The sequence below is a fragment of the Chenopodium album genome, chromosome 1 (genome assembly GCF_948465745.1).
Source record: "Chenopodium album chromosome 1, dcCheAlbu1.1, whole genome shotgun sequence".
Taxonomy (NCBI): Eukaryota; Viridiplantae; Streptophyta; class Magnoliopsida; order Caryophyllales; family Amaranthaceae; genus Chenopodium; species Chenopodium album.
The window spans coordinates 2,716,809-2,741,962 of NC_137834.1; the positions used below are offsets into that span (position 1 = coordinate 2,716,809).

A 25,154-nucleotide genomic window follows, 5' to 3' on the forward strand; every position below is an offset into this window, starting at 1 on the left:
CATCGCACGGAATGCTCACTAGTTTTTAATCCAAGGCACCAAAACTCTATCCTAAGACTGAGTACACACTACACACAATTAGCCTAGGTGTGTTGTTTGACTAGTTACTTCTTAGAACAAATGTAATGAGAGTACATCTTGTAAGAGTCAATCCTATTCATTTACCAGCACATGAATAAAAACGAGTAACAAATGATTTTGGATATGGTGATAATGATTTATCTAGTCAATTCTATTCATTTACTACAACACATGAATAAAAACGAGTAACAAAAAAGAACAAATGACTCTTAAGCTTTAGATACAGGTTTAGAAAAAGATGTAATTGAATTTTTGGGTTTAACCTTTTTTTTTTACACAAGGGTTTTACATACTTGAGGAAAGAACAATATTATTCTTGTACAAGAGAGGTATATATGGATTGTTTAGCAAATAAAATTATACTTCCTCAGTCCCCTAATATTGGAACATGTTGAGTTTTACACTTCTCAACTCATAACCCTCTCTACTTTATGTCAAATCGTTGCAAATAATATGTAACGGAGGTAGCATTATAAATCAAGATAAAGTTAACAAAATCACACAATATTTACATATAAATCACAATCTTTTCAAAAAAGAGTGGGTGAATAGAGTAAAAGTCCAATTGTCACAATATTAAGAGAATATATGAAGTTTTTAATTGATTTACAACAATTTTGTTGCATGAGGTTGCAAATTAAAAATAAATTTTTATTTTCAAATAATGATACTCCCTCCGTCCCCGAAAGAACGACCCATTTGGGTTGATTGAGCGGGTATTAAGAAAGTTAAATAAAAAGAAGTAAAAGTATATTCAAAAGATAAATTTACATGGAATTTGTAAAAAAAAATAGAGAGAAAATGTAAGAAAATTACACGAAAAATCAAATTTTTATATGGGGAAGATAATTTTGCACAAATATTGTTGCAAATTGGTGGGTGTTTTAATGCAAATAGGTCATTCTTTTTGGGACTAAAATTAAGCCAAATAGGTCGTTCTTTCGGGGACGGAGGTAGTAATTACATAATAAATGCTCACAAATTAACAATCACTAGTCATAATCTCCAATGCTAATTTTTTTACCGCATATATATACAGTATACATGAATAAAAACTCTATAAAAATGAATTAATATTTATAAAATGCATTTAAAGTTGAATCTAACAAGATCCTACATTCTCAGTTGATATAGTTTTAATTTTTGTAATAGTAAATTTTTATAGTTAAAAATTTAGAAAGTTGACTGTAAAAAGTCAAAGTGTAAAAAACAAAAAGTGACGAATGGAATGAACTATGAACAAGTGAGTAGATCTTTAATGGAAGAGAACAAAAAGCTTATTACTCAACCCATCTCCCCTCCTCGGTTCCATGCCTCAATCTCCCATCTCCTCCCCTAAAATTCCTTTTCCTATACTAATGTTTCTATCCACTAAATAAAAATAAATGAAGTTTATAAAAAGTATTTTTTTTTGAAAATGCTTTTCACAGAAAATAGAATTTGGTTTACAATGTATCCCTCAAACCAAACATAACCTAAGTTATGAGAACTGTAATTTACAAGTTTGAATTTTTCATGAAATTTTCTAAGATGAGAACAAAGCAAAAAAAACGGGAACATGATGAGCTAAGTATCAATTGTGCTGAAATTCTCTTGATAGATTAGATACTAGAGAATGACAAAGAAGGGGAAAAACATATACATCATTACATACTTAGCTGCCATGCTGCATGTCTAGCCTCTTCCAACAGATTCAATCTTGTGCAAATACCATAGTTCACCAATGCAGGCTAAGTTTCAACAAGTGCACTTGTCGATTAGAAACACAACGTGAGACATCGTGAGTTCGTGACCTTGTCCCTACCAACAGCATCGCCAAAAGGTATTTACATCATCGAATTTACGTCGGTAAGCTAGCCAACATACACAAACCAATAACACAGTTCCACTAGAGATGTGTCGCATGCATTTCATGTAATATGCACATACTATTCACAAATCTCAGCAATTCACTAGCATTTCTTCCTAATGATTAACCAGCTAGCAATTCTTCTTAAGGCAAATACCCATGTGCTGCTATGCTGGCTAAATTTGTCAACCTTGCTGACGACAAGTTCCATATAATGCAGGACCTCCGCACAGCAGTAGACAGTTTCGTAGCAATTACTTGCATATTTCTTCCTTACCAAAAAAATTATAAACTGCGAACTTGTAGGAATTACGCCGTAAGCAGACCAGCACAATGACATTGCACATTATTCCCACAACTAATTTTGCCAAGCAAACAAGTGCGTTAATGAACTACGCTTAACACTTAACAGCAGTAGATAGATGAGCATATTCAATGGCTCAAATTCAATAACCACGCATGATATACTTAGTGGTATTTATATAGAAAACAAAAAGACAAATCCAAAACAATCAATCTAACTACCAAACAAAGGTTACAACTCCCTTACAAACACCCGTGATTCCCTTTAACAAAATTATCAAAGAAATGATGAATTTCAAGCCATATAATCTTCCAAATTGCCTCTTCACATGACTTTGTTTGTAGTGAATAAAAATTGAACATAAAAAAAGAGCATCATCTATTGTGATAACAATCGACCCCACCAACATAAACTCACGGGCATATTACTGCAGAAAATATAAAGGATTATCTACAAGTTATAAAAAGTTATGCCTCTGATTCTTCAAATCATGGACTACTTAATGTTTCTGTATTTCTAACTGCTGGGATGTTCTCTCATTAGAACCTTCTATCCTACATTACTATCACTCCCCCCATGTCTCATCCCATGGATATAATGTCTAGCTCTCTATTCTTTCTGATTTTCTTCGGTCACATTCTCGTTCTTATGGCTCAATCCACGACGGCGCCCATCAGCTCTCGCATCACTGTGGTAGGTGCTGTTTACTGCGATACTTGCCTCAACGACGGTTTTTCAAAACACAGCTACTTCATCCCAGGTAATTACTTATAGCTAACATACTAAAGAAAAAAAAAATCTTGAATAAAGCTGTGTTTGGTTTGGAGGAATGATTTTTAAAAAGGAATTTTTAGTTTCAGTGGAATGTACATTTTACAGGAAATTAGCCTTCAAATTTCATTTCGTATTGGTTGCAAAAATTTAAGAGTGTATATGAAAGAAGATTGAGAAGGAATATGTAGACATTCCTTTGAGATAAGGGTTAGGAAAATGTAGACACTCCTTTGAGATAAGGATTAGGAAACTTAGTTTTAGTTTTCCCGGAAAAAGAATTTTCCTTCCAACCAAACACAGGGCAGCCAGTTCACTGACATTCTATTGCATAAAACCAAATTATAATAGGTTCTTGTTGATATGATAGGTGCCGATGTACACATACAATGCAAATTCAATGCAAAATCGCCAAAAACCGCGGAGATGATAAACTTCTCAGTTAACAGAACAACAGACATACATGGAGTATACAAGTTGGAAATACCTTCTGTTGATGGAATAGATTGTGTAGATGGTCCTCCGATCCAGTCATTCTGTCAGGCGAGTTTGCTGGGAAGCCCATCTTCAGCCTGCAATGTTCCAGCCCTGAAAACTACAACAACTGAAGTATCAGTCAAATCCAGAAAAGAGAATCTTTGTGTTTACAGCTTCACTTCTCTGAGTTACAAACCGAGAAAAAAGAATGATAAATTGTGCAGGAAACCAGAAAAAGTAAAGGAATCATCAAATTCTGATAGTTCATCCAAGTCCTTGCTTCCACATGATTTCCCTTTACCAAATCAAAGAACTTCTAAATCACAAGCTGCAAACTTGCAATCTTTTCCTTTCCCATTTTCGCCTCCCTCTTTACCTTTTCCATTCCCATTTTCAAGTCCGCCATCTTTACCCTTTCCATTTTCAAGTCCAGCTCCATCTTTACCCTTTCCATTCCCTCCAGTTCCTTCCCTCTTTCAACCGCCACCTCCACCATCCTTTAGTCTAGGAGACCCAAGAACATGGATACCTCACATCCCACTTACATCTCCACCACCACCTGTATTTGATATACGCGATCCAAGAACTTGGACACCGATAATTCCTCCACTCACTCCATCACAACCTTAGAAAACAGAATCCATGAAGTAGGATTTTTGTTTTCCAGCTATCAAAAAATTATTGCTTTATATTGTTCCTTGTTACACAGATTGTGACTCAAAATATGAGTCTATGATGTACAGCAGGAATTACATATAAATATTGTAATGTATTTGTGTCAAATTACTACAGTCAATATAGCTCATAGCCTCATACATTCATTGATTCACAACCTTTTAGCAAAGTGATACCAAGGAAAAGAAAAGCAATATATTATGGCACTGAACTACAACTGACATCATACCAAATTATCAGCATAAAGTATGATCTCTGCTGTAAAAAAAAATGAAAACTGCACATTTCAATACCTAACATTAAATTCAAACATAGAGATTCTAAAGACAAATAAGTAAAGTCTTATTTCCAGCAAACAAACAAACCAGCTTATTGTGAAAATTAAAGAGTAGAATACATACAGGCATCAAATCCCAATTACACAGAATTTTACTAGCACCAGAATTGCAGATTACTGGCAATTGAATCATAATAGCAGCTGTGAAGAAAGAAAAGAAGCAGAAATTGGATATCAAACAAAGCTGGGCCAACAATGAACACATTGTAGAACTTTAGAAGATTTCGTGAACAGAACAGTTTCAAAAGTAAACTAACCATGGAAACATTGTTATTTTGGATACTCTCAGAATTCCAGCCTATTAATTACACAGCTTATGCTTCACAAACATGCATAGTACTCTGCGATGAATGTACACATCACATTTTGATACCTAGCATTGAAATCAAACATAGAGATTTTAAATATTTAGTAAAGACTTATTTCCAGCAAACAAACATAACAGCATATTGTGCGAATATAGAAGACAAACAGGCATCGGATCCTAATTACACAGCATTTTACAGCCACCAGATTATAAGAGATTGAATCAGAATAGCAGCCATGAAGAATGCAAAGAAGCATAAAATGAAGATCAAACAAAGTTATGACCATCAAAGAACACATTGTAGAATAATAGAAGATTTCTTGAACAGAACAGTTTCAAAAGTGAACAAGCAGTCGAGCAATGAAAAACTTGTAATTTCCGAAGCATTCTCAGAAACCCAGCTTTGCAGACCTGATGCCCCATAAACATGCATTGTAGGCTTGTAGCAATTAGCAATTTGCTGTACAGTGTTCCTGTATCCCGCTCCAAAAACTGGAACTTTGTTAATCAAGGTAACTATGCTAGCATACTAGACACTTGTCCACGCAACGAATTTTTGCTCAACATGTTAGTATTTTGCTAGCTTGTGTTCAAAGTTATTACAAAGGAAATAGAGGTATTTAAAAGACTATAAACTCCGTGACAACTCTTCAATAAGTAGACAGGTTTGCATGCTTGAAACTAAAGTATTTGCAGAAACGAAAACATGCCATTCAATAAACAGGTAGGGAAGTCATGCAGCTACATCTGACAGGCAAACGACCAATTTGTATCTCAGAAATGGCGCAAATGCATTCAATATTCATTGTCCAATAGCCGAAGCATGAAGCACAGCACGGGAACTCAGAAGTAATCATAGCTTCTAACTAATACAGACAGAAGTAAGATTACTTGTTTTACAAAGATTGATGCTCAAAGCCACATATGCTCACCTTTCCCTGCACAGAGCTGAGATGTGTTTGCAGTTTAAATAAATATAGGCATTCAGAAAATTAGTTCCCAGTAATGGTCCAAAATCTTATAGTATTTCCAATAGTCTGCCACAAAGAAAACATTTGCAATGAACCATAGATAAACACCTTTTCGTGGAAAATGACACCATGTTATATAATATGGAATCACTTATATCATGCAAAAATCATGGACAAAGGTACAATCTGTTTGTCATTAACATAATTATACAAATTGAGTTCATATAGTTTCAAAAATACAGAATTCCAAATTTAAATTCAGAACATTGATCTAGCAAAATTTACTAGATGACCATATGATTACTACATTTATACAAGTGTAACATCTTCCAAATCAAGTTGAGAAGCAATCTCCTCAAGCTGTTTCTTCACACTCATATCAACCAACTTGGAACCTTCATTACCATACCTGACAGTGAATCCAGCAACCAGTGAAGGATCAATCACTGTCTTAATCCTCACATTCTTCGCTCCTGTCATCCGTTGAACACTCTTAGCAATCTGAGCCAAGTGATCACTCTCCAACTTCACCACCGAAGTCACCACTGCTACTTCAGTGTTGGTAATCTTATTATACACATCCTCAAATGCATTCAATATGTTAATAACCTGATCAATTCGCTCCGAATCAATCAAGATGTTAAGAAAGTTGGCGGTATGAGGCTGAAGTCCTGCGGTGCTAACAATCTCATCCAAGACACTACGCTTTCTCTCAATGCTAATCACTGGGCTTGCAAAGAAGTAATACACCTATACAACATGAATTCAACTGAATCAGGCGATCACTCCAACAATGTTACGAAGTATATAACTCTTACAGAAACCTAAGTTTTGCTCCAATATGTCATCACATTGTTCAAACATATCAAATTACAGGAACTTATACTAAAATTGATGCAATAAATAACCTGACAAATATATAAACAGATAAAATAGCACATTATTCGAACATAATTAATCGGCAGCAATTTGTGTATATTTTAGGGCGTAGAAATTTTGACAGATAAAATCAAAATTACGTGAAACTTCTACAATAATTCAAACTAAAATTGAGTGTACGTCACAAATTCACAGATATAAATCAACAAATTCGTAAAAAATTGAAATAATCCTAAAAATTGTTTATAATTTCGTAAAATCGATGAAAATTTAAACCTGTTCTTCGGCGAAAATCCTGGAGAGTTTTTCAACATCAGCGCTGGTCTCATCAAGAGTACCGGTGGAGTCAGCGACATCGGCGAGAGCGGAGGCGTACCTGCTGGCGGTGGTGTCAGCCATGCGAGCACCGAGAGCTCCGCCGCCGCGAGGCTTGGCGGTGAGCTTCGAGGCGGTTAAAATCTGGAGCCTGAGAGGGTTGAAGGTGGCGGTAGAAGAGGAGAAGGAGAGAGAAAATGGCGTCGGAGCTTTGGTAGCCGATGATGAATTTGATAATGCTGCAACAGTTTTAGTTCTGGATTGCAAGGATACTGGAGTTTGCAGAGATGCCGCCATTGTTGCAGGCTAGAGAGAGAAAGTGAGGCGAGGAGAGAGAAAGTAAGAGAGAGAAAGTGGAGAGAGTGAGATAAGCAGAGAATGGATGGAGGTTTTGAGTGAAGGTTTTGGATGAAAGATGACCTCTTGTTTTTCTGAGGGGATCAAAAATAAAATAAAATTAAAATGGAGGATAAAATAGAGATGTGGTGATGTTAATTTGATTGGCGCGGAAATTAGATTTGTTCTTGTTGTGGGGTCACTCTTGCAAAATCATTGTTCATCGTTTTTCTTTTTATCTTGTTCTTTGTTAGGTTAGAAACTTTGAATTAAAATAGTTGGATCTTTGTATTTTTGGGCTTATGAACTTATAAAGAGATGAGAGGGGATAATTCTTACTCCTTAGCTTCTTGCCCATAGGCCATAGCGTAGTAGAATAAAGTTTACCCATTGATGTAACGTTGTTTGGAAACTGTATTTGTCATAACCTTTTCGTTAACTAGTAAGATGATTGAGATTTGAACTAATATTAGCAAAAAAGTATCATTATAAAGTCAAGGATTTTTTTTTATAAAAAACTATCAAGTATTAAAACCGATTTTTATGATAAACTACGTATTATTGAATATTGCAAGAAACTACCTCTTAATATGCAAAATGTTGTAAGAGACTACTATAAGCCAGAATGTCACCGTTTATTTTTTGCTCCAACGTTGACCATGACACGTGACCTTTAATGAACACTAATACTCTGCATTTTAGCACTCATAAGGGGTTGCATTTACCAACCCAACCAACCATGCTACTTCATTAACCATAAACTAAACTCATCGTTTCACAACTCATATATGCAAATTTCCAATTATACTAGTTACTACTCATAGTAGTCAGTACTCACGAAGGATAACAGAATAACTACTACACTCTACACTCAGACCAACAGAAAACAAACTAATATTAGCGGGAACACCAACGTCCTGCAAATTCAGTTCAATGCTTTCTCTTTCTTCAACATTCATTCTACCATTCCATAATTCTCTTCCCCAAAATCTTCTCCTTTCATCTATTGGTTTCTCTCTGCAATCAAAATCTTCAAAACATGCCAACTTCTGCAAAACGCATAACTTGATTCTTCAAAGAAATCACCCAAAATTTCGTTTAAATTACAAATCATCGCAAAATTCAGCTGATTTATTAGAAGTTAGCGATGCCCAAATCTCACAAGAGAACCCAATTGTTGGAATTTCGGTATCGCGGGGTCAAGGGGTTAGACTTGATCCATTCTGGGTAGCTTCTTTGCTTCAATCATGCTCTAGATTAAAAGATGTAAAATTGATACATGCTTTGATTTTGAAGTGTTTGAATGATTCTGTTGTGTTTGTTAATAACAATTTGATTAGTGTATACTTGAGTTTTGGAAAGTTAGAAGAGGCTTGCAAGGTGTTCGATGAAATGCCTGAGAGAAGAAATGTTATTTCTTGGACCACAATTCTTAATGGGTATTTGAATTTTGGTTTAGAGGATGAGGGTCTCAGTCTTTTTGGTGAATTTGTGAAGTCGGGGATTCAAGCGAATGGGACAACTTGTGTGTGTGTGTTGATTTTGTGTGGAAAGAGGTTGAATTATAAGTTAGGGAAACAGGTTCATGCTTGTATTATAAAAGGTAGATGGAGCAATTTAATAGTAGATAGTGCTGTTATGTACTTCTATGCACAATGTGGTGACTTTTCGAGTGCTTTTCGTGTCTTTGAAGGGATGAAAGAGCGGGATGTGGTTACTTGGACCACTATGATCACGTCTTGTTCTCAACAAGGCTATGGTGAGAAGGCCTTCTCACTTTTCTCAGAAATGCTTATGCACGAATATATACCCAATGAACACACTATATGTAGCGTTTTGAAGGCGTGTGGAGAAGAGAAGGCACTGAAATTCGGGAGACAGTTGCATGGCATAGCAGTTAAGAAACTTATAAACAATGATGTTTATATTGGCACTTCACTCCTGGATATGTATGCAAGATGTGGAGAAATTGAGGATTCTAGAAAAGTGTTTGATGGGATGAAAAGGCGAAATATGGTTACATGGACTTCTATCATTGCTGGGTATGCTAGGAATGGGCTTGGGTATGAGGCGTTGAAACTTTTCCGTGTGATGAAACGAAGAAAAGTAGCAGCAAATAATTTGACATTTGTAAGCATACTCCGAGCCTGTGGTTCTATTGGTGCTCTGGTAACTGGGAAGGAAATTCATGCACAATTACTGAAGAATTCATCACAGAACAACATTTACATAGGGAGCACTCTTGTGTGGCTTTATTGCAAATGTGGTGAATATGGTCTTGCTTCACAGGTTCTCCAACATATGCCCCTTCGAGATGTTGTCTCATGGACCGCCATGATCTCTGGTTGTACTCAACTAGGATATGAGTTTGAGGCTTTCGAATTTTTGAAAGAAATGCTCAGTGAAGGAGTGAAACCAAACCCGTTTACATACTCCTCTGTTCTGAAGGCTTGCGCAAGCTTAGAAGCAGTTAAGCATGGAAAACTAATACACTCGTCTTTGAATAAATCCCCTACGATCTCAGACAATATATTCGTGGGGAGCTCCCTGATTAATATGTATGCTAAATGTGGATGTATTTCAGATGCATTACAAGTCTTCAACAGTATGAAAGAAAAAAACTTGGTTTCTTGGAGATCTATGATAGTGGGATATGCAATGAATGGGTACTGCCGCGAAGCTCTGCAGCTCATGTACCAGATGCAAGAGGAAGGTCTTCAAGTGGATGATTACACTGTCACAACTGTTCTTAGTGCGTGTGGAGGTGTGGAATGGAATACAGAATCTCTTACTGATGAATTGCAATTGAGTTGATCCTGATTCTATTGACTAACTGTACATATGTTTGTGGATGAATTAGTTGTATCATGTAAATCCATAAACAAAGCAATTACGAAAAGTTGAATCCAAAGGTATGTGTAACTTTAATTAGATCTAAACTAGTCTCAATTAACTATATACGTCTGAAAAAACGAAAAAGTTCTTGTTCCTTCTTGATCATACATGATTACTAGATGCTATTAATTACTACATGAGGAGATAAAGTTTTAGTTTTGTAGTAAAATTGGAGAAACAAAACAGAAAAACCAGGAAAAATTGAAGCATGGAAAACAAGTGACTCACAATCTTGGATTCCTGGCATTCACCACCAGTGCCTGAGTTTTACTTGAACTGTTCTTTTGGGATTTAAATTTAAGCACTTGACAAAGAATTGTTATTAAATTAGAATTAAAAACCAAGAACAAATTTCCTTTATTTATTTATTTTTTTTTTATTTTTTTTTAATTATTAAACTTGCAAAATTCCTAACTAGTTTTGTACAATATTTGGTTCAAAAACCTTAAACCTTCTTAAATCCGGCTTATACACTTTGAATAATCTATATTAGTTAATTTTGTCCTTGTATATACTGTGTGAATCCTTGATCCGCCTGAGTTTGATCCGCACTTGAGGTTGGCACAGCCCCAAGGCCGCCGGACAGTGTAGTTCTTGGTAGAAGGTAGCGTTGATTGGGATGTCCTTATTAAGTTGAAAGACAGCGGTTCCAATGGGCTCTTTAAGTATAAACCACGACATAGAATAGATTTCTACGGTGAACTTATTACACTCTGGGTCAGATAGTTCGTCGTTGCCGATAAAAAAGATTAATACGTAGTTCCCATTTGCATTCTTGTCAAGACGTTCAATGCAACTCCAAATCCAACCCCGTTCAATCCAGCCTGCTATCAAGGTTGCTTTCCCATGGCTCAGCTTCCCGGCCCGGGGTTCTGCGCTCAACTCTAACATCCACCACGTCCCTTCTCTCTCACTCTTGCTGCTTGATGATCCCATCAATAAGCTTTCTTTATTTGCTGTGTTACAATAACGAACTCTTCTCTTTTGTAATATTTGTTTATTTATAGCTGTAGGCCTAGCCGCCTTATATAACAGTTTTTGATGTGTAAAATCTTTGACTCCGTAGTTAACCCTCCTATATTAGGAAACCTATTGACATTGGGATATTTATTGTGTGGCACGAAACTTTTGATAGTTTTGTTTTACTTTTGTGACGCTATGAGTAACTTTTGATAGTTTTGTTTTATTTTTTTGCAAATTTCATAAATGCATTGCATTACATATACGCAGTACTTTTTATATGATTATCAAAATAGTTAAATAATTGCAACTAACTATTATTGTGGACATAGGCGGATCCAAGGGGGGCTACCCGATCCTTGGCCCCCCAATGCCATCCATGCTGAATTGTCATAACATCGAATTAACCAGCAGTGATCCACAAAGTCAACCCTCATACAAAAATCAAAGAAAATCTTATAAAAACACGTACAGTACAAACCAATTTCAAAGATTTAGAAGTCAAGAATTGAATTGAACCCTAATTATGAATTAATTAAATTATGATGAATTCTTGGATAATGATTTAACCCAAAACAGTAAAACAAATGTAGTACTAAACTAAGAAGAAAATTACAAGCTAGTAATGAATTTGACTATACTATTTAATCTTTCGTACATTGTGTGCTGTGCCTTTCCCGGAATCCTTGATCCGCCTGAGTTTGATCCGCGCTTGAAGTCGCAGTGTCGGACAGTCTATATCTTGGCAGAAGATAGTATTGAGTGGGATGTCCTTGTTAAGTTGAAAGACGACAGTTCCTAAGGTGACTATGTTGAAAATCGGGAACCCAGAAAAGATTGATACATTGAATTTAAAGTCAGGTTGGGATATCTTGTTGTTGGGAATAAAGAAGATGAACTTCTTGTTCCGAACTCCATCGTTTTCGAGAATTGAAAAGCACTTCCAAGTCCAGCTCCGCTCAATCCAACCACCAACCAATAATGGCAGGTTCCCATATCTCAGCTCCCTCTCCGGCGGATCTATGTACGACTCAAACGACCACCACGTCCCCTCTTTCTCTGTCTTGCTTGATGATATTCCCATCGATCAATAACTAACCTTTCTTTTTTTTTTTGGAGATAAAGAATACTTAATGTTGTGTATTTATAGAATTATAGCTGTAGGATATGTGTTACTTAACCCTCCTAGACGATCAGGAAACCTATTTACATTTGGATCAACTTTTTTTTTTTTATTATTATTTTTTAAAATAATAAAAATTATCCAAACCCAATAACCGTTCTTTAATTCCTTGGTTGCCAAGCTCTATCAACTTATTGTTTTTATTTTTATTTTTCTCAAATTCGATCTAAAATATACAGAAAATCACTCCATATCTGTAGGTATTGCATTGTGTATACTTTGTACTCCCTCCAATTTATAATAAGGGTTCTATCTCTCTTGGGCATATATGTTATGTATAAACCACAAACGATAGTCAAACTATCTAGGTCCAGTGAATTGAATAGTGTTTGTAAAACACTTATTTAAAAAACAAAGGGAGTATATAATTATCTAAATAATTAATGTTACTTAGGGCATGTTCTGTTCATCTTAATTTCATTTCAGTTTAATTTATCAGATCCAATCAGTTCAGTTCAATTCAGTTTAGTTCCTAATTTCCTTTTCAAATAAACAATTTATTTCAACTCTATTCAACTCGGTTCAATTCAACCCCAATCAATTCATCACTTTAGTTGTTCTAATTGCAATAAATCGGAACATGCCCTTTGTGATGTTTATTTAATGACAATTTTTATTATAAAAGTGATTGTATATACAACTGGTACTTCGTATAATTTGCCTCAAAGAGTGGAGTTACTAACTCAAATTAAAAGTTTTTGGGTTGTTTTATGACATGTACTTCCTTCGTTTTTTTGTAAGTGCCCCTTGGAGAATTTGACACTATTCGTTAAACATATTTTGACCAATGTTTGTGAGTTATACTCCGTACATTACAAAAACTAATATGTATTCTTGTGGGTATTTGATGGAATCGTCTCAATGAGTAAATTATTAAAATTGTATGATAGTTATAATTTATAATTAATGATAATTAAAGATATTTTATTAGTCAAATTTTGCATTGGCAAGCATGTGTGTCATGTTACTGTGGGGCACTAAAAATAAAGGGAGAATTCATTCAAAAATACACATTAAAACAAATTCATCAACCTCATTATTTTATGGACGAAATCTGTTAGTTGGTGGTGAAATTCAATTTTTGGAAATTTTATTGGTGGTAAAATACAATTATTTTACATGTAAAAGCCAATAAGTGGATTTTTTGGGTGGTAATGTCAAATTTTCCTAAGATTCATATCCTCTCTTTAATATCAATTACTCTATAAATTCATAAGATTTGGACACTAAAAGGAGGTTAATTATCTCTTAAGACCAATTCAAAAACATAACTCATATGATCTTGAATGCTAAGCATATGCAGTGGTAGTTAAAACCCAACAGAATGGCTTTAGTTAACTAGTGATCCACAAAATCAACCGTCATACAAAAATCAAATAAAATCCTATAAAAACACAAACCAATTTCAATAATGATTTAGAACTCAAGAGTTGAACCCCTAAATATCAATAATTTACAATGAATTCAAATAAAGATATTGATTAACCTAAAACAACTAATTCTTATGATTAATATTTTTTTTTTGAAATAATTCTTATGATTATTATAATAGCCCACAAATTTCAACTTTAACAAATTTAGAAATATAGTGTTAAAACAAATCATAATCGGAAATTAGGCACAAAATTCGTAACTAGTGCATAAGGAAAGATTGATGAAAATATTTAGTTCAAGAACCTTAAAGCTTTAAAATTCTTGCACTACTATACTTTGAATAACAGCAAGGGTAACGTTATATGTAGCCCTAAGGGGTATGTATATCATTTTTCTAATAATAATCTATTGTCACGAAATAATTTTCCGTAGTTTTCATTAGAGTATAGCAAGCGTATATATACAACCTAGCAAATAGATTAGGGCTCATGAGATAGGCCCGATAACTATACACTATACATAATATTAGGCCCTAACACCCCCCCTCAAGTTGGAGCATGCAAATCACAAATGCCCAACTTGCCAAGTAAATACATGAATTGACTTTTACTCAAAGCCTTGGTGAATATATCCGCTAATTGATCCGTTGTCTTCACATAAGACGGACTAATGATACCATCCTGAATCGCATCACGAAGATAATAACAATCCACCTCAATGTGCTTGGTACGCTCATGGAAAACCGGATTCTTCGCAATATACAAAGCAGATTGATTATCACAAAACAAACTCATAGCACAGGGATGCGAGACACCCAAACTCAGTTGAAGGGCCTTTAACCATTTCAACTCATCAGTACTTTTAGACATTAAGCGGAATTCGGCCTCTGAAGAAGACTTGGCCATAGTGTCCTTTTTCTTAGTCTTCCAAGATATAGGAGAAGCCCCAAGAAACACCAACCAGCCAGAGATAGAACGGCGCGACAAGGGACAACCCGCCCAATCTGAATCACACCAACCTGTAATATGGAAATCACAATCTGAACTCAAAAGGATACCCTGACCCGGACATCCCTTCAAGTACCGCACTGTACGGAGAGCCGCTTCCCAATGGTCATGTCGCGGGTGTTGCATAAATTGAGATAAAATATGCACCGCGTATGCCAAATCCGGTCTAGTAAAAGACAAATAAATCAGACGGCCCACAAGCCGTCGATACTGCTCTGGATCAGAAAAGAAAGAGGACTCTAATTTGGCCAGAGTATGATTCTGCTCAATAGGAACCTGCCGGACGAGCACCTAGCAAACCAGACTCTGCAATAATGTCAAGTGTATATTTCCGTTGACATAAAAATATGTCTTCCGGACTACGAGCAACCTCAACACCAAGAAAATACTTCAATACACCCAAATCTTTCATATGAAAACAGTCACTCAAGTATGACTTGAATGTTGAAATCGCAGAAGAATCATTACCAGAAATTATCAAATCATCAACATACACCAGAACACTAAGTTGAATAGACCCAGATTGCAGAGTAAAAGGAGAATAGTCAGAGTACGATTGCATAAATCCGTACCTTTTCAGAGAGGCGGCCAATTTAGAATACCAACAACGAGGTGCCTGGCGAAGACCATACAACGACTTCAAAAGACGACACACCATACCAGGTTGAGAGCCATGAAACCCAGGGGGAAGCTTCATATAAACTTCATCATCAAGATCACCATGAAGAAATGCATTGTGGACATCCATCTGATGCAACTCCCAATTCTTTGCAGCAGCTACAGCAAGAAAAGCACGAACAGTGACCATTTTAGCAACGGGAGCAAAAGTCTCATTGTAATCAATACCCTCAACCTGATGATTACCAAAGATAACAAGACGGGCTTTTAATCTCTCGAGTGTGCCATCAGAATTAAGCTTGACCTTGTAAACCCATCTGCACCCTAGAGCTTTCTTGCCCGGAGGTAATTTTTCCATCACCCATGTTCCATTGTTTTCCAATGCATCAATTTCTTTTTGCATTGCCTCTTTCCACCCATCATCTTGCATTGCCTCCTTGAAATTACGAGGCTCAACCATCGTATCAATAGCTGCAATAAATACACGGTGTCGTACAGAAAATTCATTTTGTTGAGGGGTACCGACACAAGAGGTTTGAAAGAGAATGTCATGTTCATCAAAATAGGGAAGCATGTGTTTAAATTCAGTATCATTATCACTCCGTACACACTTAACAGTAACATCAAATTGATTTTTAACCATAGCAAAGAAAGAACAGAAAGAAGAATAAACTTCAGTTTTATCATTAAGCAAATAAACCCAAACACCTCTTGAGAAATCATCCACTATAGTTAAAAAATAGTGAGCACCACAAGTAGAAGCCATCTTATACGGTCCCCACAAATCACAATGTATCATTTCAAGAATACGACTAGCACGACTATCACTATCAGGAAAACTGGCTCGGGTTTGTTTTGCTAGAGGACAAATTTCACATGCTTTATGTAAACACTTAGGAGCAGAACTACCTCGAATAGAAGGAAGCAATTCGACAGTTTTCTCCGATGGATGCCCCAAACGACGATGCCACAACTCAAATGTAGAAATGTCCGGACCTGTGAGAGCACATACTTTTGGGAGACGCCGAAAATAATATAGTCCATCTATCCGTTCACCGCCTCCAATTAAGCTCCCCGAGGATTGATCCTGTATAGCACAAAGAGAATTATTGAATCGGACAAAGCAATTAGAATCATCAATCAATTTAGAGACCGAAATCAAATTGCAATTCAATCGCGGAACAAATAAAACATGTTGAAGAGTAATGCCATCTGCCAAGACAACACAACCCTCCTTAGTAGCCATGGCCTTAGCACCATCCGGAAGACCAACAGGACAAGAAATAATTGAGTGAGCATCTAGTAGAAAAGTCTCATTGCCAGTAACATGATGAGATGCACCAGTGTCAATAATCCACGACAAAGATAAATAATCATCATTAATAGAATCGGTATGAGAATCGAACACACCACCCAAAATAGGAGTAGTGGCGGAAGTAGAAAGCATTGTCAAAGTAGTAGAGGCAGTCTTAGTAGCAAACCGAGGAAGAGCAAGACTCCCAACCTGCTGGGCAGTCCACTCCACGGCCTGGCTGCGGCTGGGAGGGCTGTCCCGCGGCTGGGTCGCGGAGTTCTCTGGTTGGTAGGATGGCGTAGCCTGCTGGGCAGTCGAAGAACAAGCAGTAGCAGCAGAAAACGAAGAGGAAACTCGCCCTTTATGCCCATACTTGTCAAGCCACCAATCGGGTAACCCGTGGACAAGGAAGCAAGCGGCATGGTCGTGACCAAAACGATGGCAGTGGGTACAGTACAAGGTCGACTTATCACGTCGATTAGAGATAAACATGCCTTCATCCACCATTGTTGAACAAGTATTAAAGAAATGCAACCACCGAGTATCGCAAATTGGCAGAACCCACAAACTTAGGGATTAGTAATTAAAAAATTGATAGTGGAATTAGAAATTGGTAGTGGGAATTAATTAGAGAATGTCGAATCAGGAAATAGAAATTGTGTTTAGAAATTAGAATTTAGAATGTAGGAATTGATAGTGGGAATTAGAAAAAATTTAGAGATGTACGGCTTAGAGTGATTTTGGCTCCGATACCATGTCACGAAATAATTTTCCGTAGTTTTCATTAGAGTATAGCAAGCGTATATATACAACCTAGCAAATAGATTAGGGCTCATGAGATAGGCCCGATAACTATACACTATACATAATAATAGACCCTAACATCTATATTTATTAATTTTTGCCCTAGTTATTCGCATATAGTTGGCTATACTGTAAGTATCCTTAAACCGCCTGAGTATGATCCGCACTTGAGGATGGCACAGCCCAGCCGGACAGTGTAGATATTGGTAGAAGGTAGCATTATTATTGGTTGTGCCGATGTCCTTTTTAAGGTGAAAGACGGCTGTTCCGATGGTCTCTACTTTGAGTTGATGCCTCGCCGTAGAACAAATTTCTACGGTGAGCTTAAACTCTGGGTCGAGTAGTTCCTCGTTGTCAGTAGAAAAGATCTTGTAGTAGCTCCCACTTCCATTTTTTTTATTGAGGATTTTCCCATTTTCATTATTCTTGTCAAGACGTTTAATGCAAATCCACTTCCCCTCAATACGGCCTCTAACGTAGGTTGCTTTCCCATGGTTCAGCTTCTCGGGTATCGGTTTGATGTTCAACTCCAATATCCACCACGTCCCCCCTCTCTTTGTCTTGCTTGATGATGAACCCATCAATAAGTTTTTTTTTTCGTTAATTTCTGATATTATGAAATTACTCCGTATTAGTAACTAATGTTGTGTATTTATAGATGTAGCCCTTTCTAATGTGGGATATCTATTAGTTATTAACCCTCTTACATTAGGAAACCTATTTAGTTACGGAGTAGCTTTCTCAATTCAGTTTATCTTTTTATTTTTTCCAATTTTCCTTTCTTTCATTCCTTGGTGCCCAAGTTCTATCATTTTATTATTACTGAATTTTGTTTTACTGCCCGTGCGACACACGGTTGTTAGTATTTTTTTTTAAAAAAAATTATTTTTCATATTTATGTGATTAAAATTGTTATTATATTAGTTTTAAAATATTAAATAAAATTCCTAATCTTAAAAGATAATATTTTGTATTTAATTAATTTAAACTTTAAAATCTCATTCGTCAATTTTGCTTACGTGGCATTTGAATTATTTAATTGTAAAAGAAATTAATAATCTCTTATTTAATTGGCTACCACCTAAATTTATAATCCTACCTGGCGCGCTAAGAAAATTAAATCCTACGTGACTCTCTAAAAACTCGGGGAAAAACTCCCCTTTAAATATATATATATTAGATTTTTTTAAATTCCAAAAACACAAATTAACAAAGCTTTTTGACTACCATTATTGTGGATGAATTAGTTGTATCAAGTAAATCCATAAACAAAGCAATTACGAAATGTTGAATTCAAAGTTATATGTAACTTTGATTAGATCTAAACTAGTCTCAATTAACCATATACATCTTAAAAAAAACAGAGTTGTGAGGTATTTCTATGCCTATTACATGTCTTGAGCCATCCAGTTGGATGGATACAACTTGAGTTGGGAAGAAAATAATCCTCCCACCTAAAATTACTCTGATTCCTGTACATTACAGCTGAGGCACACTCCTTAATCAATTTCAGGCTTACATCTTGGAAGCTGCCTGTATTTCTCCATTGTATGCACTTTTTCGACCAATTCGTCAATTGTTTTTGAAGCAGCCTACAGAGAAAAAAAAAATACAACATTATCGTTAGAGTTACTAATGTCGTCGTGTGGTGGCAATGAGAGCTAGCGCATTCGATCTCTCTCAGTCAAGAAGGTGTGACTTACCCTTAAACGCTCCCTCATCTTTTCATCTTCGGTGTCTCTTCGCTCTCTTTCCTCTGCAAATATCGTGATTAGAGCTTCCTGCTCTTTGTCCATTTCAGCATTTTTTCTATTGGCCTCTTCAAGCTGTAGGTTCAGAATAACATAATGCAAATCTCGGTGTCAGTTTATGATATGCTTTCGGTTTTTACATGTAAATGAGCCAATATTATAGGACTGTATGTATGAAAAGATAGCAGCAATGCAACTTGTCCAACTAACTATGCACTTACTTGAGCTTCAAGGGCTCTACTCCTATCTCTTTCAAATTGTAGCTCTTGCAGCGAATTATCTCTGGATTCAGTAGCCTTTTCTAGCCTACAGCAGAATTAATGAAAAAACACAAGGTAAATAGTCTAAATACAAGAATTGAAACAGAAAAGAAGAGGATGCCCCAGTTTCTCATGGTGAGAAACAAATTTTGTTTCTCACATGGCATTTTCGTAAATAAACCAACAACTTTATTCAATTGTGGAGCCCACAATAATGAAAAAGTTGTTGATTTATTCACGAAAATGCCATTATGAGAAACAAATTTGTTTCTCACCATGAGAAACAGGGAATTTCCCAGAAAAGAATGAGCAAAAAAATTTGTTCTCATCGCGCTAGGAATTGATACCTCTGTATCAACTCAAGGTTCTCTTTTCGTAACATCTCAACTTCTGCTTTCATTTCTGTAAATGTATGCTTGTCATTGTTGATCTGTCCCACCTATGTAGTACAACTTATCTGATTAACTTTATACAATTTGCAATAGAAAATCTGTTGAATTTTATTGTACATTGATGAGGTGCAGTTAAATCATGCAAAGATCTGATATACCTTGTTACTACTGGAAAGGTTGTGTTGGATTGTTGGTGATGGTAACTCGATATGATTATTAGTCATCTCATCATCTTCACTTAAAGATTCAACATATGGTGAAATGTGTTCAATTTTCTTAACAGAATTCCTCTTACTACTGTTTCTGATTATTTCCAAAGCGTTGTCATCACTTCTGTTGGGAGTCATTCCCTTTATAGCATTGCCATTGCCTCTAATTGGAAGAGGAGAAGACACTATTGGAACAACTTTGTTTATTGATCTTCGTGGTGCATAACCAATTTCATGGCAGTTGTCACGCCTAAAAGAAAAACAAGCGCGATTAAACTTAAGATAAAAAAAAAAAGGGAAAGGGGTGGGAGGGGGGGGGGGTGTTAGGAGAAGACAGTGATGAGATCAACAAACCAATAAGTCTTCTGCAGATGAACTAGCCGTGATTCAAGTCTTGACAGCGCCGTTGTCCTCTCAAAACCCTGCTTATCATGAGCTGGTTCGACAAAATTGGCCTCCAAAACACCTACACAGGATAACAATATATTGGAAAGGGTAAATAACTATGTAATTATGCAATCACCTATGCATAATCATTATCTTATAAAAATCATCAAATTCCAAATCGAAAAGCACCACAATTTGCTATATTCATAAGAGAAAGGGTACCTATGACTCCTCGACCATCACTTCCAGCAGCATTCCAGACTCTCCAAAAGGGCTGTTAAAACAAGAAATTATCATTGATATGCTAAACAAATTTAACAGCAAAGATGTATAAGGGCTGAGAAAACACTAACCTTAATTAGCCGGTTTTTGTGGTAAACATTAAACCCTTGTATATCCATATGATCTTGAGCATCTTTCACAAATCCAAGTGTCACCAAAGCTTGCATCTATGTACATAATGACAACTATTAGTTGACCTTTTTATATCAATCAGCTATAAGAAGCAAAATGTAGGATATCAAAAAGATCGTACATTTTCTGACTGTAAAGCTGAATCCTTTACAGTCCCATTAGTTATAGGCATAGGTTTGTATGAAACTTGTTTTGGGTGAATCATATCGTTCACCAGTTCATGGTGCATGACATCTTGCCCACGCAGTATAATCCGAAATCCAGTAGGAATTCTCAGATAAAGGATGGATGCATAACTCTGAAAACAAAGCACCAGTCAGTCTGTCAGAGTTTTTTTTTTCTTTTTTTCAAATATGATTTACCAGTCATATAGTTATTGTTAATAAGAGATCAGTGTCATTATAGTATTTATTGTGACTATGACTATGCATCTAGTCTTGGGGTGACTTGTTGCGCGTCTGACCTATAAAACGAGTATTATGTAAAGAGAATTAAACTATAAACCTCACATACCCTTAGTGAATGCTGATAAGTTAAGAAATGCTTAGAATTGAGATACTTTCTAGCCATAGCTATCCTCTTCTCATCTCTATTGACTCCTCGAATTTGGATATCCTGTTCATAAAATAGAAATATCTTAGGCCTATGAAATTTTTCTGATAATGATTGGCATCTGTCATAGTGTATAGTATATAGAGACATACATGAGGATCGGTACCAAAATCCAGCTCCAACTGTCCTCCATCATCCTCCCAGAGATTGTAAATTATAATTCTGGTACCTTGATAACCTATGGAATCAAACTACATATAAAGCAAAAAATTTAGACTCAAAAAGCATATTTGTATGAATAAAATTCAGAGCTATATCAAAAAGAAATGAATGAAAAGCCAAACACCAAAATTAATTAATCAATCAGAGGACATTCTACAGGTTACATGAATGTCAAACTTGAACACTTGCAAATAAGAGATTTACGAGCAGAGGTTACCTGCTGAAGGAGGTCTTGCTCGCTGGAGAATGGAGACCACTGGACAATAGCCTCTAAATTTACATGCCAATCTTCTAGAGAACTGCGTACAATCTTGGTCCAAACTTCCCCTTTCTTCTCATAGTCAATCTTGTTAAACAGAAACATAGAAACAAGTTAAAAGTGGTCACCAATTGACCAACAGTTGAAGTGTTTAGTAAATCATCATTGATCGGTTTGTCTCTTTGTACTAATATTCGAAGAATAATACTAATACTCGTTTAAAAGATCATCGATCTTACCATGGGAACAACGATATCCTCCTTCCCAGTACTAGTCAAAAATGTGTATGACAACATCCCTACACTTCTTGTAGGACTGCAGAATACATGAAATCATTCAGTGAAACTTCAAAACAATATTAAACTCATCAAATTAAATGACATATAATGTGTGTCTAGCTATGAGACCGAAAAGCTAAGAAAAACGACTAACCATGTGCCATCCTTCCCTTGACACATTGAAAAGACGATAACATCTGCCCCTAGCCTCATGGTACTAGTCTTAAATCCATTTCCGTCTGTGTAAAAACAAGATCAGGAAGTTAGCAACAATGCTGCAATAAATCTGATATTCGTATACTTCGCTCCAATACTTGCTTATTTCAACTGCCTGAACAGAATCACTCACATTGCCCAATAGTGTTTGCAAGCTTGCTCTTTGCTGAATACCCAAGAGACATACATTGCCTCATTTTGTTGGGATCCATTCCACCGCCATTATCTGCAATCGATGTGCCAATCATTAGTACGTGGTATGCAAACAGCCATTGCGAAAGCCAGAGATATAAAAAGGTGCAGAACATGTTCAGAGTTAGAGACAATAATCAAGTTCAAGTAATTAAACCCTTCATAATGAAGGATATGAGACAACTTTATTCTAAACAAACTAAAATAATCGGCTGTCCTTGTACACTATTGATGTTACATCCAAATCCTGAAGAAAAAAAGCTGAAAACAGGGAAACATACCTTGAACTAGCAGCATTCTATTGCGGTCTATGTCAGCTAAAAGCATCTTACTACGGTCCTTTTCGTTTATAAGCATGTCAATTTTAACATAAGTAGCGCCATTATTGACCTATAAATACAACATAAAAACAGCATTTATAAAAAAATATGGCCTTAAAAAATAGTCTGCATGAGATGCATATTTGATCAGTGGTTAAGATCTGTGTGCATACTTCATCCAAAGCATTGTCAAGGAGCTCGGCGAAAGCTGTAATATAAAAATAGAGCACCATAAGTACGTATGTAATTAACCATTTCATTTCATAATGAGCCTATTTTTGTATAATAATTCTTCACAATCAAGGCTTACCTCCCAATGCCCATTTATGACTTGTTGCATTAGAATGTAAAAACCTTGGATGGACTCTAACATGATCCATTCCGGCTGTAAATGAGAGAAAATATATTGTTAGAATCAAGCAATGTAACTTGATCTCAAAGGAAAAATTAATGAACAATATCTTGATCCATATATAACTAGAACAAATAGATTGATATAGAATTTATTTTCATCACTATTAAATAAGGCTAAGACAAATGAATTGAAGCATTGTAAGCAATTTTACTAAATTGATTTCTTCATAACCCAATTCTTTCCACTACCAATCAGTTGAATTCCTCAGTTTTTCATAGATTGGTGTTGCTTATATATATATATGCTCAACATCTCTACCACAATGATGCAAATTGGCCCTAGAGAAATATATATTATCACGGAGTTGCTACAAAATTTCTGCCTTGATTGTACTTATTTTGTATCAAAGGCCAGGTAAGGACATAGAAAACTTCATCTAGCATCTCATATACCCAAACTCTCTTATTATTATCTCCATTCTCATATCAAATGTACATTAGGTGCACAAAAGATATTCAAGCATCACTAGCAGTTTAGGACTTAGTTTTAGGTGTGTACAAGTGTACAACATCAACAAGGCTGCCACAATTTTGGCCACATATAAAATAAGTACAAGTGTAATACGTATTTATATAAATTACACCGAACAATTGTATAAACAATTGTATAAACTTCAGTCTTTTTTGTTGGTTACGCTTTGGCCATAGACTCCAAACGTAATCAACAAATAGGAACAGAGGGAGTATTATAATGCGAGGATTTTCAAGTAGGGAGTCCATACTCATATTCACCAATAAGTTAACAATTATCCATTTGTAACTCCAATTAAGATAACAAATAAAACAAACAAAAATAATTTCATTAAAAAAAAAAACACCCTAACAAATTAACCTAAGCACACAAAATTCATCAATTCACCTTTCACCCAACACACACACCAAAAAAATAAAAAAAAATTAAAAAAAAAATAATAATACCGGAGTAAGAAGAGGTGGATGCATGAGCCCCAGGAACACAAGAAGCGTCATAATCACCAGCCTTCCAGAACTGTTTACGAGCAACATTCGACGAGGCGGTCACAGCAGCCGTCGTAACATTACTAACAATACCGGCATTGTTATAACTAGCGTCAACAAGTTCCCTTTCCAAAGGAGGGAGAGGGTCAAGAAACCCTACTGGTAAAACATCGTTAAAATTTTCTTGATCATCATCATCACCGTTATTATTATTATTATTATTATTATTATCATCCTCAATTATCTCAACCTTTGGCTTCTTTAACCTGTTATCATCAGCAAAAGAATCTTCAGAAAAACTCGACCTTCTTTCAATGAATGTATCATCATTATCATTGGTTTTATTAATATTCGACTCGTCCTCGGAATCCGAATCGATTTCGATGAGATCAGGAAACACTTCTGATGGTGGTGTTGAACTAGGGCTTTTCCTCTTCAACTGGGTTGAATCCATGTCTTTTGAGATATCTTGCTTAATCATGGTACCAAGCAAGAAAAAAAAAAGATAAATTAATTTTTTTTTTTTTTTTTGTTTTTTTTTGGGGGGTTTTCTTTTAAGTGTATAAACAAAACTGAATAAAAAGATGAAACTGAGGAGGGGATGATAGGAAGGAATGAATGAATGAATGAATGATGCACTTGTAGAGTAGTAGTCTTGTAGAGTTATAGGTAGGTTAAAATCTTGAAGGTGGGTCCCACACTCTCGGGTTAATATTTTAAATTTACGATACTACCCTTTGTAAATTTTATCTACTCGCCTAAAAAGCCAATAGAATTGAGAGCTCGCCTAAATTTTACATTGCTACTCTTTGTAAATTTATAATCTACTCACCTTAAAATCCAAATACAATTGAGAGCATAGGGAATGTAAACTAAGCAATTAAAGAAGGTAAA

General features: G+C 35.7%; 3 protein-coding genes and 1 pseudogene across 3 annotated transcripts; 2 read left to right on the plus strand and 2 right to left on the minus strand.

Annotated features, from left to right (window-relative positions):
* The first annotated feature begins 2,612 nt into the window (after nt 1-2,612).
* LOC145639973 (uncharacterized) lies at nt 2,613-4,354 on the plus strand. The gene is made up of 2 exons (XM_081691290.1): nt 2,613-2,994; nt 3,376-4,354. Exons 1-2 carry the CDS (start codon nt 2,811-2,813, stop codon nt 4,110-4,112), a joined length of 921 nt encoding a protein of 306 aa, XP_081547416.1. The 5' UTR covers nt 2,613-2,810; the 3' UTR covers nt 4,113-4,354.
* Nucleotides 4,355-5,942: 1,588 nt separating this feature from the next.
* LOC145639981 (ATP synthase delta chain, chloroplastic-like) lies at nt 5,943-7,397 on the minus strand. Its single transcript, XM_081691296.1, has 2 exons — nt 6,928-7,397; nt 5,943-6,522 (listed from the first exon to the last, which is right to left on the minus strand). The coding sequence occupies exons 1-2, from the start codon at nt 7,261-7,263 to the stop codon at nt 6,082-6,084; spliced, it is 777 nt and encodes a 258-aa protein (XP_081547422.1). The 5' UTR covers nt 7,264-7,397; the 3' UTR covers nt 5,943-6,081.
* A 748-nt stretch (nt 7,398-8,145) lies between these two features.
* Nucleotides 8,146-10,246, plus strand: LOC145629792 (pentatricopeptide repeat-containing protein At4g18520, chloroplastic pseudogene; annotated as a pseudogene).
* An 8,690-nt stretch (nt 10,247-18,936) lies between these two features.
* On the minus strand, nt 18,937-24,741 carry LOC145624977 (protein MICRORCHIDIA 7-like). The gene is made up of 20 exons (XM_081678249.1): nt 24,527-24,741; nt 24,222-24,385; nt 23,200-23,274; nt 23,063-23,097; nt 22,851-22,959; nt 22,511-22,603; nt 22,316-22,400; nt 22,123-22,198; nt 21,842-21,970; nt 21,555-21,653; nt 21,364-21,465; nt 20,972-21,148; nt 20,790-20,885; nt 20,659-20,710; nt 20,404-20,515; nt 19,999-20,299; nt 19,796-19,887; nt 19,410-19,494; nt 19,141-19,263; nt 18,937-19,029 (listed from the first exon to the last, which is right to left on the minus strand). Exons 1-20 carry the CDS (start codon nt 24,739-24,741, stop codon nt 18,937-18,939), a joined length of 2,313 nt encoding a protein of 770 aa, XP_081534375.1.
* Between the last annotated feature and the right edge of the window lie 413 nt (nt 24,742-25,154).